The 12,092-nt window shown below is 48.1% G+C and overlaps 1 protein-coding gene and 1 pseudogene across 1 annotated transcript in view; one reads left to right on the top strand and one right to left on the bottom strand.

Annotated features, from left to right (window-relative positions):
* Positions 1-935: 935 nt before the first annotated feature.
* Positions 936-12,092, top strand: part of PEX14 (peroxisomal biogenesis factor 14) — a 159,130-nt gene continuing 147,973 nt past the window's right edge. Inside the window, exon 1 of the mRNA XM_004705182.3 lies at positions 936-1,000. Coding sequence (XP_004705239.1) covers positions 965-1,000 — 36 coding nt within the window. The 5' untranslated portion in view covers positions 936-964. The remainder of the gene's footprint in view (positions 1,001-12,092) is intronic.
* LOC105978849 lies at positions 2,545-3,005 on the bottom strand (annotated as a pseudogene).

Raw genomic sequence — 12,092 nt, 5'->3', positions numbered from 1 at the left:
CCAGGCTGTCTTCCAACGGAATTCTGGGAGGGGGGTCGGCATGCCAACCTTTGGGCTGTAGTCAAGCACTTCATTGCGTCACCCACTTGTTTATTGATGGAAAATTTGTGTTCTTCTTGTTCATCCATTCTGAAGGTTGTAGTCTTTGACCATCATCAAGTGCTTCTTATTGTGTTCATTGTTTGGCAAGCAAGGTGTATCATCTGCATTTCGCGGCTTGTCGAAGTATCCTTATTCTGTTGCTGCTGTTTGGAGCCATCGTGGACCCAATGTATGCAACAGAACAGAAAACACTGCCTTAGTCCTCCGCCATCCTCCTCCATAACTGATCCCGACAACGCCTATATTTCTAATGTAGGCATCGCCTTCAAATCATCACACCTTGGGTTTAAAATCTAACAGCGCTGTGAAATAGTGACGGTTAGTTTTGGAACCTCACTCCAGGCCCCTTACGGGATCCTTCCTCTGCGTTCCACCATGAAGTAGTCAAAGGACACCTGTGATCAAAGTTTTGGCACCTCGATGCTGAAATTTTCTGGGCGGTACCTGAGTTAGGAAGCAGTGGTTGGGTCTTGTATTTATTTCTGGCATCTAACAAAGTTCCTGGGAAATCGCAGATGCTCAAAAAGATGGTATTCAAATTTAATAAACTGTTTCGTTCCATTCGTTCATTAAATACTTAGTGAGTCACATGTGTCCAAGGGACTGTGGGATGGGCAGATACTGAATCAAAAAGAATAATATCCGTAAAACAATACACAGAGCTTAGACCTCGGATCTTCCTCTAGCGCAGACACCTAGGGCACGTGCGCGAGGTGAGCCGGCCTTGCAGATTCCCCGCCCCCTTTCCCGGCCTCATCGATCTGCTCCGTTCCGGCTGCTTTCGTCTGGGCAGGAGAGGGAAAGCGAAGGCGTTTGGGAGAAGCCTTGCCCAGCGGCGATCGATTACTCAGGCCTCAGAAAGATGGCGTCCTCGGAGCAGGCAGAGCCGCCGAGCCAGGTGAGGGGAGCCGGGCTGCCTAGACGTGACGGTGGGCACCCCGGCTGGAGGGGGCGCTCGGCGCACGGCCGGGAGGCAGGTGGAGACTCCGAGCCTCTCCGGCTGGGGGGGCCCGGCCTCTTGTTCTCTCCTGAACCCCGCCCCTCCCCGTCCAGCTCCTCCTCCTGTGACCCCTCTTTCACCACCTTCCCGAGCCCGGATTCGGGGGCTCGGCCGCGTCCGCAGGCCCCCACCGTCAGCCCGCTGGTTTCTCCGGCCCTGCTCGAGCTCGAGGACGGTGGTGGGGCCCGTGGGAAGCTCCCAGCCTTGGTCTGCGAACCCCGCTGCCTGATCCGCGGGGGCGAGGGGCTCTGGGGGTCAGGCTGTGCTCTCCTGGGAGGGGCCCGCCTCCTTCAGAGTCCCGCGCCCCCACAGCCTCAGCCTCCCGCGTGGCCCCGCCGCGCGTCTCTTGGTCTGTGCTCCTTCCGCGCAGTTCGAGGACCGACCGTGAACTTGGACCCGCGCGGAGTTGAGAGGCACGAGATGCGCTGTAAGCAACAGCCACCGCTAAGCCCTGAGCCCAACACCCATCCTCGCTGCCGGGGCTTGGCCTAGCCTTTCACCCACAGACTCTGCTAGCTCCTGCTCCCGTGAGGGGGCCTGGAGGACCCGTGTCCACGCCCGTGCATCTGGCTTGAGAAGCAGTGGCTAGCAAGGCCCCCGGAGGGAGTGTAGTCCAAAGGTGGGGTGGGGTGAGGAGCAGCCTTCCTCGGTCACTCCGTGTAGTGACCTTCGCTCACTGAGTGTGTGTGTGCAGCCGTGCCGAGCAGCCCCCTCCCTGGATGCCCACCCACCACACCCCTTCGCCAGACAGACCAGTAGCCCTCGTTTCGCGGACATGGAATGTAAGGTGGTGTCCTGTGCCCAAAATCACGCCCCGATTGAGCCTGCATGTGAACCCCCGGCTGTATCGGGTCAGCCGGGCCGCTTTAGCTTGAATGAGCGGAAGAAGATTTCAACGTGGCACCGTTTCCCCCTCGTCATTTCGTCACTCCCGTGCAACAGCTTTAAGAATTTCCCGCAGTTTCCTGGTAGAGCAAGGGACCCTGGTGATGCCGTGCGTTAAGCATCGGGCCGCTCGCTAACCCGCAGATCAGCTGCAGACCCCCCAGCTGCTGCGAGGGAGAAAGATGAGGTTGTCTGCTCCCGTTAAGATTTACAGGCTGGGAGACTGTAGGGAGCACTTCTGCTCTTTCCCACGGCGGTGTGCGGCTGTGGGTGCGTGTGTGGGTGGCACTGTGCGTTGGAACGGACTCCACAGAGTTCTGGTACCCAGTCCTTACCGGGCAGGCCGCCACCTGCGAGGGTTTCTTCCCCTCGTCTACACCATGAGTCCTTTCATTACCGGAGCCGCACCTAGAGGGAAGGAGGTCAGGGGCCGCTAAGTGCTCAGCTGTGGACCGACGAGATGGCTGGCAGTTCAAACCCACCATCTGAGCTGTGGGAGAAAGATGAGGCCATCTGCCTTCTCTTTTCCCCCACCCTCCGCCCGGGACAGCTTGATTTCAGACACCGCGGGCCTCTTGGGGGGCAGGCTGGCGCTTCAGCTGCACCCAGGTGCCTTCCACCTCGGCCTCCTCCTGGTCGGGCACCTTCCCGCGCTTCAGGAAGCTGTCCCGGCTCTTCGAGGGCCCTCTGTGCTCCATGCGCACCTTGCTTCTCTGGGCGAGGCTCTGGCCCTGAGCGTGCTTGTTGACCACAATGCCGACGGCGTGCGGGGTCATGTGGACGAGTCCGGTTTTGCCGCGGTAGCATTTGTGCGGCATCCCCTTCTGAACAGAGCCCGCGCCCTGGATGTCCACAACGTCACCTTTCTTGTAGCTACGCATGCGTGTGGCCAGGGGGACGCCGCCGCGCTTCCCGAAGGCCTGGAGAACATGTAGCAGGCGCCCCTCCTCTTTGCCCTGGTGTTCGTCGTTTTGGCAGGTCGCTGCAAGATGGCGGTTCCCGCCGCTTTCGTAACCATTCACCACCTTGGAAAACCTCTGGGCAGTTTTCCTCTGTCCCATAAGGTTGATGTAAGACTTGGCTGGACAGCAGTGGGGGTACTTCTGCACTGAGGATTCAGTGTGTGCCCCAGGCTGGGAAGAAAATACCTGCACTGTGAAGCATGGGACGCAACCGAGGCTGCCTGTTTCACTATCAGAAGTCCTGAGTTAGGGAAGTGTTTGGGGAGAAGGGCCCCTCTTTTTTGCCTTATCCCAGTGTGGGCCTCTGTAGATTGTTAGGGATACCCACAGGTTGCATTGACCTTTAATTTGCCAGTGTTAGGACTGTGACTAAAGCCTTGCTGCTTGGAGCCACAGCAGTGCCCCAGGATTCCTTTGGCAGCTGTCCTCTGTTGCTGTGGAAAAGGATCCGACCCCTTTAAGGGGGCTTGGCCAGCGCTTACTTGGTTTTCAGCTCTGCTTGTCCTTTGCCCTCCTTTCCAAAGCTGGTCGAGGTGGTATTGCACCAGAATATGTCAGCAGCCTGGGGGGAAACCTGAACCCTCCGGAATTCTCCAGTCATTGAAATTCTGACAGTGCCTAACAGTAACCCAAACACACGTTTGTGTGTGTGCAGATTTACATACAACTGAAGTACTCACACCAACTTCCACTTTTAGAATTCAATGGCATTGAGTACACGTTTTTTCCCCCAGTACAGTTTTCTTTTTGTGCCGCCCGTGTCAACCTTTGTCCAGAACATTTCCCCACCGTTCACGTCCACTCAGATCTCCCCACCTCCTCCAAACCAAAGGAAACCGGAAAACCCCATTGCAGTCCAGTGGATTCTGAGTGGATTTCAACTCCTAGCCGCCCTCTCGGACAGCATAGAACTGCCCCGCCCCCAGAGAACCCCAGACCCTCATTCAGTGTCTCTCAAACAAACAAATGTATAGCTTTAAAGTGAACATCTTTTGTTTTATTTTCCAGTCTTGCTCAACCCGGTTCCCCTTTCTCCAGTTTAAGCAGAGGGGGACTGAAAGAGTTGGAAAATTCAACCCCCCAACTGGTTTGTTTGTACAGGAGAAGAGCCAGACCTGTGGAGGCGAGCCAGTGGACTGCCTCAAAGAGAGCTTGTTAGTTGGCCTATGGCATTAATCTCTGGTTTCAAAAGAGTAAGGGTGAATAGGCTCTCCACCCCTGAGAGGCGGTCTAGAGAGCGCAGACTCTAAAGCCAATCTCCCATCCCCCCTGCTTAAAATTCTAGTCCCACTACTTACCAGATGTGATATGTAACTCTGGGTTACTTGACTTCCCGGCCGTAACTTCTTCATCTGTGAAGCTGGGAACAGTTGTGGTGCCTGCTGATGGGGTTGCTTCAAGGACTAAACGAGCAAGTTTATGTAAAGGTGTCCACAACAGTGCTGACACAGAGTATTAGCTGTTCTGTTTAATAATAGTTCCTAGGTGGTGTTGGGGCTTCGAGTGCACCCAGAGGTCCCTTGGAAGAAAGGCCTTGCAGTCTGCTTCCCCAAAACCCAGCCATTGAGACCCTTGTGGTGCACAGTTCAACTCTATCCCGTGAGGTCGCCGTGAGTGGGGGTTGACTGGACACAGCTGGTAACTGGATTCCTGTCCTGGAGACTGGATGCCCACCCGTGATCTCAGCCTGTACTCGAGCCCCACTGTAACATCTTTTAGGGTGTGATTTTTCGTGTATTGACCGCCAAGCCCGCAAAGTTGTCTCATTTGTTCTGCAGTAGTTTTCTTGAAGTGGAATGGAATATCAGGAATGCCCCGCTTTGTCCCATCGGTCCTTTGTGACTCTGCTTTCAGTGGCATACTTACTTCATCCAGTCAGTTCGGACTCCGCGACCCTATAGGACAGCGTAGACCTGCCCATTTGAGTTTCCGAGGCTGTGACTCTCTGGAAAGTCTCTTCTGGTGGGTTCAAACGGCTGACCTTGTGGCTATTACAGCCCAAGGTGGGCTTCACCAGCAGGGCTCCTTTATTTTATCATGGTGGCAAATAAAGTATTATCTGTTTTTGATGGCATTTACTACTTCATATCTTGGTCCTGGTTTTCCCTCATTGCTCTCTTTTTGCATGGCTAATCTCTAATCAAAGTCCCTGTAGTCTGTTAGGGAAATATTCACACTATTTTTATATTTTCCCTCTTGCTTCTCTGCCCTGGTTGAAGAGCAGAGGTATGATTAATCTGGTTAACAGTTTTGATTCCAAACTTTGGGTGTTTTGTTCACACAGAGTGTAAATCTGTCGAGGCAGACTAGCTGTAGTCAATGTTTGATGGAGGTAACAAAGAAGCAGGGAAAGGAGGAGAGGGCAGTGAAGTCGTTATAGAGTGAAAGGGCCTTGGCTGTGTATCCACAGAGATCTTGGTTTGAACCCCAGCATTCACTGATTGGTGCCTTTCTGAGAAGAACTTTTCTCCAGGTTCAGATGTCAGGATTCCCTGGGGGATGGAAACGGTTAAGAGAGCTCAATCACTAGCTGAAAAATAGGGGTTCAAACCCACCCAGAGGTTCCCAGGAAGACAGGTCTGGCAATCTACTTTTGACACCCGTGCAAGCCCTGTGGATCAGTTCTACTGTGTACATCCAGGGTCACCATGAGTCCGAATTGACGGATGACTGCTAACAACGTGAACCAGGAGCAGTATTGATTACCCTATTGACAGAGTCCTATTTGCCAAAAACTTCATTATGGAATGCAGCCAAAATCTTGTCCCGCTACACCACCAGTCCTTAAAGACATAACAAAAACTGACGCAAGGACAAATGACAGAAAGAGCCCTGGTGGTTAAGTGGGTTACACGTTGACTGCAAACCACAAGGTCAGCAGTTTGAAACCACCAGCTGCTCCCAGGGAGAAGGAACGTTTTGTACTCCTAGCTGTGAAGCGTTACATTCTGGGAAGCCCACAGGTGCGGTTCTAATCTGCCCAACAGTGTCGCTGTGAGTCAGAATGGATGTGATGACAGAGTTTTTAGTGTTGTTTTTTTCCAAGGACTATGTGTGTATTCTGTGCCCTTTCAGTAGTTGAACTTATTAGTTTAGAGTTGTTGACGATATTATTAAAAAAATTTTTTTATTGCGGGCTCAGATAACTCTTATCACAATCCATCCATCCATTGGGTCAAGCACATTTGTACATTTGTTGCCATCATCATTCTCCAAACATTTGCTTTCTACTTGAGCCTTTGGTATCAGCCCCTTATTCTTTTCCCCTCTCTCCCCACCCCCTGACGATATTCTTTTACTATTTAAACGTCTGTAGGATCTGTCATGATTTCTCCCTTTTTATTTCTGATACTAGGAGTTCTGGTGGCCTATAGGGGCTACACAGTGAGCATATTACTGCAGGGTCAAAAGTTGGATCCCACCAATCAGAGACCCAAAAAGGGCAGTTCTGTCCTGTCTATAGGGTCGTTATGAGTTGGAATTGATTTGATGGCGGTGGATTTGATTTTGATTTCTGATACTGGAAATTAGGGCCTTCTCGTTTTCTTGATCCATGAAGCAAGAGGTTTATACATTTTGTTACTATTCCAAAAACCTTTTATCTTAATTGATTTTCCTCTGTTGCTCATTTTCTATTTCATTTATTTCTTCTATTTATATTGAGTTTGTGTTTGTTGTTTTTCTAGTTTCTTAAGGTGGAAATTTAGATAATTGATTTTAGACTTTCTGAAGTCAGTGTTTTAAAGCGGTAAAATTTCCTTTAAGTAGTACTTTAGCTGCATTCCAATTTTATGTATTTTGTATTTTCATTTTCATTCACTGAAGAATACTTTAACTTTCACTTGTGATTTCATCCTTGACCCGTGGGTCACTTAGAAGTCTGTTGTTTAATATCTAAACATTTGTATTTTTCCTTCTTGCTAGTGACTTCTAGGTTAATCCTGCTGTGGTTAGAGAACATACTGTTTGATTTCAAATCTTCTAAATTTGAGATTTGTCTTATGGTTTATCTCGGTGAATTTTTCTTGTAAAGTGAAAAGATTGTATTCTGCTGTTGTTGGGTCAAGTAATAGGCTGTATTGGTTGATAACGGCTCTTAACTAAAGTGACCAGATTTTGACATTGGTAAAGCGGGACACCATTGATAAAACTCATATCCTGGTGAAATAGCCACATGGGGCTGAAACCGTATACCCTAGCTTGCCGTGCATTCTTTAAAAAAATCGGGACTTTTTAAAAATGCTGCAGGACGCAGGAAAAATAGTTAAAAATCGGGACTGTCCCGCCAAAAGCAGGATGTCTGGTCACCTTACTTTTAACCTATGTATGTCTTTTGTTTAAAATAACTGTCTTATCAATAGCATACTGACTCCTATAGACCCTGTAGAGGGTTTCTGAGACTGTAAAATGATATGGGAACAGATAGCTTCATCTTTCTCCCAGGGGCTGACTGGTGGGTTTGAACCAACAACCTTGCAGTTAGCAATCCAGTGCTTACTAGACATTGCCACCAGGGCTCCTCTAGTAGCTAGGTCGTATCCACCTCTCCCTCTAATCCCCAAATGTCAAGCTCTGTTTTTAATTGTAGTAATTCATTTGCATTGAAGGTGAATGTAGAGACAGTTGGGTTTAAGTCTACCATGAAAAAAAACTTTCTGTTTCATCTGTTTTTGTTTCTTAAATGATTGCAGTTTACTTTTAAATGTTATGTTGACTAATTCACTTCATATAAGAACCTAACGACAGCAGTCGAGGGTCAGTGGAGAGGACCCTCAGTGAGGATCAGACCGTGTTTTGTTCTGCGTTATATAGGGTCTCTGTGAGTTGGCACTGATTCAGAGGCACCTAACAACAACAACAACAACAACATTAACTGTGTTGGACCAGGTTCCTTAGAGAAGCAAAACCAGTGATGCTTATATAGGTATCTAAAAAGAGGAATTTATAGCCAAAACAAACAAACAAAATGTCTCACACACTTACAGGAGTGGGTAAGCCCAGTCTGGATCAAGAATGTGAGAGATGTTAAGCTGGAAACTCTTCCTGAGCGCCGCAGCTGCCAGGGCCAGTTGACCAGCAAATAGGAAGCTATGGAAGGAAAACCACATGCTAGCGGATGTCAGCAGATTAAGCCTGTGGCTGGCAGCGATGAATGAATCCAAGGCCATTAAGTTCTGATGATTCCCAAGGTCAGCAGGCAAGATGGCAGGCTATTGACAGCTTCCAGGGTCGGCAGGTCAGGTGGTGGGTGGACTGTTGGCTCAAGAAATGGCGCTCTGTGTGACAGGCGCGGGATCCATACCGGCTATGCAGATATCAAGGAGGGCCACCACCGTGGGGGTACCATCAGTCTGTGACCTGAGTAACTGGCTCACAGCAGAGCCCTCGTGGAGTTGATGACATTACGTTAAGCCACACAGGGGAGAGGCTTCAGCTGCCAACCGGCTGAGAACCCTGGTCCAGTTACATTGGTCCAGAACCTACTTCTCACAGTTGCTGTGTCTATCTGTACTCCTACCCTGTGAAACTTTACTTTAGTTCTTTTTAACTTCCAGAAGCGGTGTCTTTTCATACTGTATATTTCTCTCCTTATTCTGTTTGTGTTTTTCCCTAAATACTTCAGTGTAGTTGTAGCACTTGTTTCGATGTCTTTGCCAATCATAGATCATCTACGTTTTCTTCTTATCACGGGTCAGGTTTTCCAGGTTTTGGCCTACAAAAATCTTTGGATTAAAAACTTATTTTGAAAAAAACTAAAACAAAACAAAAAAAATTTTTTTTGGATGCTAGAAATGATGGATTTTACATAGTTGTGTGTTTGGATTTTGTGGCCTTACTTTAAGTACTGTTGGCATTGTTCTGGTGGGCAGTTACCGTATGTATTTGTGTATAAGCCGAGGTTTTCAGTATATTTTTAATGCAGTTATGGTAAAATACTCTAGTATGTACGGTAAGTTACTTCTGGTTCAATTTGATCATTTCAAATCCTGTCTGTAAACTTGGTTAGGATGGATTTAGGGTAGTCCTTCCTCTAGGGCTAATGTATTGTGCCCCACTACAGTGTGCCCTTTGGATAACACTGAATACTCTTGGTTGTCGGTGAGGACACCCCACTGCCTTGCTCAGACTCAGGAGCCCTGTGAGAGTGTTGGTACAGCCCTCTTGTTACTCTTCTTGTCCTCATGGCATGCACCAATCCTTTTCCTTTTTTTATGGAAGAGAGAGCTTATATCAAGAAGTAATTATGCATCAGTAAAAATCCCAGCCCAGTCCAACTCAAGTCTGTAAGTCTGATACGAGTCCCTAAGTCCCTCTTCAGACTCGCACAGCCACATGCAATGATGCAGAATGCAGGAACGGTACTGGCTGGTGGGTGCAAAGTCTGGATCCGATGGCAGTGGATGCATCTCCAGGGCTCATGCAAGTCTCAGCGTGACTCCTCAACAGGAAGGTGAAGGCGGGGTGGTGGTGACCTGGGGTGTTCCCAGGACCCTCCCTATGAGATGGTCATGCCCACAAGGAGGCACCATCAGGCTATGACCTGATTGACAGACTAGATTCCATCCCTACACTTTTATATCTTCAAGTTTACACAGAAGTATGTAACTACCACATTTGTCACCTTGACACTTTTACACAACTCTTTAGCCATACATAATTTTTGAACAAAGACAATAGTAAAAGTCATTTGCTTAACAGGATAAAACTAAAATGCATACAACTCACAATGTGCCAGCCTCATTTAAGTTTAAGTGTGTAAAACAAAAATATTCTATGCCTAATAATTGCGGTTATGTGAATACCTACACCTCTAATCCTGTGAACATATTCCCTCACCCATGACAGTTTGTAAGCCAGCCACTTCATGACTTTATCTCCCCATTTTTGGGTATCCAATCTTTATATTGCCCATGTATGTCAACCCAGTGCTCTGAGGAGACAAGCATGTTCTTTGATGTGAAGAATCTTCATTCCAGTTGGAACCTTGCATGCACCCATCTTAATATTCAGGGGACCTCTGCAGATTTCTAGAGCTCTTTTGTTGCCTAGCTCTCTCCTCTCTGAAACTCTACTTTAAGCTTTCAGCTGCCTCAGGCTTCCTGAACTTTCATCTCTGTAACCTCAACTCAGTGAGACATCTAAACTCTGTTTGGATTCCCTCCCCCTCCTCCATCTGAAACGGCAGAAGCCGGAGTGATCTCAGGGCTCACGCCAACTGTTTCTGTTCTGTCAGAGATCACAGGTCTGTACAGCTTGCTGTGTATGAAAAAGTTTTGTTTACTTTGGTTAATTTTCAACTGTTTAAAAATATTATAGTTGGTGGGTAGATATGGTCCTTGCTACTTCATCAGGACCAGAAGTCCATTGGTTGGTTTTGAACAGTGGAAATGACACGGTATAATTTATATTCTCACACTTAATTCTGCATGTGAGATCAAAACCCAGCACCGTCAAGGTGATTCCAAGCCATAGCACTCTTACAGAGTTTCCCAGGGTGTGCTTCTTGACTGGAACAGATAGCCTCCTCTTTCTCCTGTGGAGTGATGGTGGGTTTGAACTGTTAACTTTGTGGTTAGCAGTCCAACACTTGACTCAACAGTGCCCCTCAGTCTTGTAGGTGATACTGTTCTCACTGTTCTCCAAGATGAGGAAACCTAGTGTGGGGGACCAGCCTCCACATCTGAGTGGGTCCTAGGGGCAGTTGCGTAAATTGAAGGGTAAATTAGACATCTGATAAGGCATGCAAGGGCTGCCTTTTTCCATGGAGACCGCAACCAGAGAGGGCCTGAATGTATTCTCCCAACAGGCTTAAGTAAGCTTGGGCTAGCAAGCCACATCATACACGTACATAACAGGAAGGGGAAGTGCGAGGGTATACATGCAACAGGAAGAAGACATGTGTGCTAGGGGCAGGAGGTACCTATGTCACAAGAAGGGTGGGCTCTAGCGTTAAGATGGCGACCTAACCTTAGCCGTCCCTGAGCTGACTTGACCTTAGGTGCCCCTGAGCTCTTCTCCAGGGGAGCAATCTGTGATCCTTATCAGAAGGAGGTGGGCGTCCTTAGGCTGGGGTGTGGTCTGATGGCTCTTGGTGGCTAACAGCCTTCGGGCAGATACCCTTAAAGCTTATAGTAGCAACCCTGGGCTTGCAAGCAGCACCTTAAAGTTGGCATTATACAGGGGATGTTGTGGGGAACAACTTTAGTTAGAACGTGACTGGGGTACATCTCCAATCCACAAACGGGAAGGCCTCCCTCCATAAAAATGAGCACAGAGAATTTGTCTGCGTATCTTCTTTTCCCGGTTCTCAGTTTCCCACAACTGAACCTTGGAGGGGTTGACCAGCACGGCCCACATCACTCATTCATTAGAACATTCGAACCTAGAGTTTTCTGATGCTAAATTTCATGCACATTTTGCTTTTGTTTCTCAAAAATTTTTTGTTGAGTCATTTCCCCCAGAAAATCAGTATAGGCCAGATGGATGTAGGACTTCCCTGGAATTGCACACTTTATAGACATAGGATAGTGTTTAGGATTGAATTATATGTGTCCCATTCCTCCCCCCCATGTATGTGTCAACTTGGCTGTGCCATGGTTTTCAATATTATTTAATTACCGTATGTATCTGAACATCAGCTGGGGCACCTAATTTTACCACAAAAACATTAAAAATGTGCTGAAAAACTCGGCTTATACATGAGTATATACGGTTTCCTCCATTTTCGTGATCTGATGCAATTATCCTATGAGTTATAAAACCTAACCTCTGTGATGTTAACGAGTCAGGATTAGATGTTGACCTCCAGGATTAGGTTTTGTTTCAGACCGAGTTCTCTAGAGAAGGAAAGTCAGTGAAATTTACATATGTTTATGTAAGTTTGATCTCTAGGAAGTGACTCATGCAGTTGTAGAGGCTGGCATATTTTAAGTTGTGGCTCAGATGTCAGGCTGGAGGCTTCTGTCTCAAGTAACTACAGGGGCAGACAAACCAAGAGTGACAGGTCATATGACAGACTGCTGGCCAAAGAGGTGAATGAATGCAAGTTTGGCAGATAAGGTGGCAGGCTGCTGACAACTCCCAGGATTGGCAGGTAATATGACAGACAGGTTGCTGGCTCAAGTAAGAAAACTGGAACGCAT

This window comes from Echinops telfairi, unplaced genomic scaffold, assembly GCF_000313985.2.
Source record: "Echinops telfairi isolate 266 unplaced genomic scaffold, ASM31398v2 ScPeMD7_7457;HRSCAF=8495, whole genome shotgun sequence".
Classification (NCBI taxonomy): domain Eukaryota; kingdom Metazoa; phylum Chordata; class Mammalia; order Afrosoricida; family Tenrecidae; genus Echinops; species Echinops telfairi.
The sequence above is the reverse complement of the archived record's forward strand: the minus strand, read 5'-3'. Positions and strand labels throughout refer to the sequence as shown.